Here is a 4743-nt window from a genome sequence, read left to right as displayed (position 1 = left end):
GATTAAAAGAATTACATTTGTTTAGTCTGGAGAAGAGACGTTTAAGGGGAGATATGATTAACTTATTTAAATATATAAATGGCCCCTACAAGACATATGGGGAAAAGATGTTCCAGGTAAAACCCCCTCAAAGGACAAGAGGGCACTGCCTCCGCCTGGAGAGACAAGGGGGCGCTGCCTCCGCCTGGAGAGACAAGAGGGCGCTGCCTCCGCCTGGAGAAAAAAAGGTTCAATCTCCGGAGGCGACAAGTCTTCTTTACCATGAGAACTGTGAATCTGTGGAACAGTCACCACAGGATCTGGTCACAGCAAAAACAGTAGAGGCCTTCAAAACAGGGCTAGACAAGTTCTTAGAGCAAAATAATATAAATGCATATGTATAGAACCTATCACCCCTCCCCCTTCCCTGTATCCATCCCCTCCTTGGTTGAACTTGATGGACATGTGTCTTTTTTCAACCGTATTAACTATGTAACTATGTAACTATGTCTCCACGTCCCCTTCCCTGCACATGGACCCATTGTACTGAGTTCTGGGCAGGGAGCCTGGTGTGTGGCGAGCCAGCAACCTGCTGCAGCTACCCGGCAGATAAATCCTGCTGATCACCTGAGGGACCACGTTACGTGCTGCACCAGTCATCCATCAAGTTCTTATCTGATACAAAGCCCATGGCTGCAGCGTTATTATGTGTTAGTCCATAGCCTGAGATTATGGCGGTTATTGTGGATTATTCTATATGTGTTTCTTACCAGTAATCATGATTTGTGGCTCCAGTTTAGGTTTATTGTTTATTGGAGTTCTTTGTGTCAGTCTTTACTGAAGCTCTAGCGTTCTATTCATCCTCCAAGAGCATTGGATCGAGCAAATTCCTAGTTCCCACCCCACAGAGTATTGTCAGTATGGTGTATTGTGTAGGTCACAAAGAGAAAGAGATAGCCTAGCCATCAATGGTATGGTCTTACATCTAAAGTGTTATAGACCAAAGTTAAACAAGTTTATGGTTCTAGTGGGTGATCAGAAACTGCACCCCGACGCATTTCTCCTGCTCAGGTGAATGGATTCATCAGGGAGGTGGGGAAATGTTGTATAATGCATAAATCTCTATGCGACATCCCAATATCAGATGAGTCTGAAAACTTTCTTAGATAGTCTCCTTTTTGGGGCTGGATCGTTGGTTATGGGGGTTACAGGATAAGGGACTGTACCCCTGGTAACAACACTTGCTTGTAGATGTATAATACAGTATATGCTTGGTTATAGATTAGTATAGCATCAAGGCTTTTACACCATATCAAGCTACCATGAGTGGGCACACCAATATATTTCCAAGCATTGGAGCCACGCCAACCTATTTTCTACCATTTACATGGACTCTATACTAATCTATAACCAAGCATATACTGTATTATACATCTACAAGCAAGCGTTGTTACCAGGGGTACAGTCCCTTATTCTGTAACCCCCCTAACCAATGGAATAGTCCCAAAAGGAAGGCTAAGACTCATCTGATATTGGGACGTCGCATAGAGATTTATGCATTATACGACATTGCCCCACCTCCCTGAAGAATCCACTTACCTTAGCAGGAGAAATACGTCGGGAGACGTGGGGCGCAATTTCTGATCACCCACTAGAACCATAAAATACCTTGTTTAACTTTGTAGATTGATCTATAACACTATATCTGGGTTCACACTACGTATATTTGAGGCTGTATAGCAACCAAAACCAGGAGTGGATTGAAAACACAGAAAGGATCTGTTCACACAATGGTGTAATTGAGTGGATGGCCGTCATTTAATGGCAAATATTTGCTGTTATTTTAAAACAACGGCTGTTATATTGAAATAATGGCCGTTATTTACCATTATATGACGGCCATCCACTCAGTTTCAACATTGTGTGAACAGATCCTTTCTGTGTTTTCAATCTACTCCTGGTTTTGGTTGCTATGAGGACCTGACAAGAGGACCAAATACTGCCTGAAATATACGTAGTGTGAACCCAGCTGAAAATGTAACACCATACCATTGACGGCTAGACTATCTCTTTCTCTCAGTGACCTACACAATACACCATCCTGACAATACTTACCTAGTGTAGGGTTATATTGCCCCAGTGGGGACACCTAGTTGCCAGGTTGGGTATAACAGGTCACCACTTTAACCACTGTCTGCCCCAACCCGGGATTTGTTATTTGTTTGTTTATTTTGCTTTACTATTCCACTTTGTTAGCGGCATTTCTCTGTACTTACCAAATAAAACTAAGCTTTCATTTTCTTAGTTGTGTATTACAGTTACTCTGCTTGTTCTGTTTATATACTATTGTAGTGCTGTCTTAGTCAATCAACAATTGGCTGAGCTGGCTGTAACTCCCCGCTCATCCCCAATCACTGAGACAGCACCATGGCCAGTGACTGGCTGAATGGGCTGTCACTTCTGAGATGACAGTTATTGCCCGCTCAGCCAATCATTGGCCATAACACTGTCCCCTCTTAGTTAGTGATTGGCTGATCAGGCTATTACTTTCATCTTAGGAGTGACAGCCCATTCAGCCAATCCCTGGCTGCAGTGCTGTCCTGTCTCAGTCAGTGATTGGCTGAGCAGGCTGAAGGCCGCTGCAGGACATTAAAGATTGAGATCACCAGGGGAGCCCGGACAGGTAAGTATAGATTAGCGAACTTGCTGCACAGCACTAAAACCACTAAACACCTGCAATCGTTTAGCTGTTTTAGTGCAGTTCGCTTAAGAATTGGTCCGAATGAAGACAAACTTTGCTTTAAAGTTGGGTGAACCTGCTGAATTGAACTTTTGAAGAGTTTGCTCATCTCTAGTAGAAGTAGCAGTAAGAGTTGTTTTCTGTTCAACATCCTTAGGCTGAGTTTACGCTACGATTTTGCAATCTGGATGGATGGAAAACGGATGCATTTCTGTACATCCTTGTTTCCATTGACTTTCATTCTAAAAAAACAAGGGGAAAAAAACGGATCAAAAAGCATCAGTTTTTTTTAACATTCACAAAAACATTCTTCACCTTATTTTTGTGTACCTTAATTAAGTGAGCCTTTTGTTCGTTTTTTTATTTTATAATTTTATTCATTTTTTATTTATTTTTTTAGAATGGAAGTCAATGGAAAAATGGATCAAAACAGATGCACACAAATGCATCTGTTTTTACCCCCAAAAAAGAATGGATTGCAGAAATGTAGTGTGAACCCAGCCTTACACAATTTTAGCAATAGGGAACATGACAAAAATATCAGAGATTATACAATTCCACAATGCAAACACTAAAGTTTTTAAAAACTCTCTTCCAATTGATTGTATAATCATATTCTAAAATTTTTATAGCACAATAAACCCAACGACATAACCCAACGCCCAATGGCATGCTGTAATCAGATTGCAGAAACCATGATCAGTTCAGATTCTCACCTCAAACCTCACCCAAACAATTCTGAATACAATAGCAATATGCGTACAACGGCACTAAACAACAAGTAACATGGTAGAGGGGATTGGCCAGGTTCCCTGATCTGCAGCCATGAGTAAGAACAACAACAACTAACAAGTTTGAAATGGGTCAGAGGACATGTTGTTTTTAACAAACATAACTTGGATCGGCCTATAGTATCATGAATACACTGATCTACCAGCTTTTTAAACCAATTCCCAATGTCATCAAATTGCCAACCGAAATTGGCAAAACTGAAAGCAGATAGTTTGTTTTTGCCATCTCTGGATCACTTCCATTGTGGACATTTCCACTAGTTACATGAATGAAAATACTCCATGATGTCCTTGGGTCCTCTGTTGCACACGTCCACCGGAGGACGCTGCATGGGATTTCCCTCTATGTTATAGGAGCAGTAGTTGTATCCCCAGTCCAGCATGACCATGTTTCCAAAAGTCTTAGGAAGTTCTCGTAGCCTATTGTTCCCCAGCCAGAGACAAGACAGTTTTGTCAAGCTGCAGAATTCCTCGGGAAGATGAGTTAGGAGATTTAACATCAGGAGAAAGGTGTGGAGTCTTCTCAGTTGTTGAATGCTTGGTGGGATCGTCTCAACTTCATTGTCACTCAAGTCAAGGAAAGTCAGATTAAGAAGTTGACAGAGAACCATGGGAAAGACGACAAAGTGGTTGTTGGCAAGATGAATGCTCTGTAGGTTCTGAAGTTTTGCAAATTCCATGGGAAGACATCTCAAAGAGTTATTGCTGAGGGTGAGTCTTAGGAGGTTTGTTAAAGAACCAATTTCTGGAGGAAGTTCCTCAAGGTTATTGGTGTCCAGGTGGAGGGATCTCAAATTTCTCAAGCGTCCGATCTGCCTTGGAAGCATGTTAAGATGGTAAGAAAGACAGCTTTCCCTCTCTGGGCTCATCTTTAATATGTGTATATCTTCATGGGCGAACAGGTCCAATTGAGGACATAAAAGCTCTTTGCCTTCCACCTTGGTCTTCTTGTGGACTCTTCCACTTGAGCTGTTCTCAACTAACGTCTTCCATCCTTGCTTATGAGTCCAGATTACTGGTGACTCCATAACGCACCAAAAGTGAGACACAACCTTCTCTTCTTGAACTAAAAGAACCGATGAGGCTCAAGCTCCTTTATGAAGAACAAGATGTTATGTTACATTGTAATTGAATTGCTACTAGGCATAGTTTAATGGTCCACTTTGAATATTATTGGTGATTGTTGCTTAGGAACTTACTATTTCTCTGTCGTAATGGGCTGACCTTCCCATT

At 41.7% G+C, this 4743-nt stretch overlaps 1 protein-coding gene across 1 annotated transcript; it reads right to left on the bottom strand.

The window, feature by feature from the left end:
* Window positions 1–3767: 3767 nt before the first annotated feature.
* Window positions 3768–4538, bottom strand: LOC138784101 (leucine-rich repeat-containing protein 69-like). Its single transcript, XM_069959617.1, has one exon. The coding sequence runs from the start codon at window positions 4536–4538 to the stop codon at window positions 3768–3770; it is 771 nt and encodes a 256-aa protein (XP_069815718.1).
* Between the last annotated feature and the right edge of the window lie 205 nt (window positions 4539–4743).

This window comes from Dendropsophus ebraccatus, chromosome 2, assembly GCF_027789765.1.
Source record: "Dendropsophus ebraccatus isolate aDenEbr1 chromosome 2, aDenEbr1.pat, whole genome shotgun sequence".
Classification (NCBI taxonomy): domain Eukaryota; kingdom Metazoa; phylum Chordata; class Amphibia; order Anura; family Hylidae; genus Dendropsophus; species Dendropsophus ebraccatus.
Note: the sequence above shows the minus strand (reverse complement) of the source record. Positions and strands in the feature narration are given on the sequence as shown.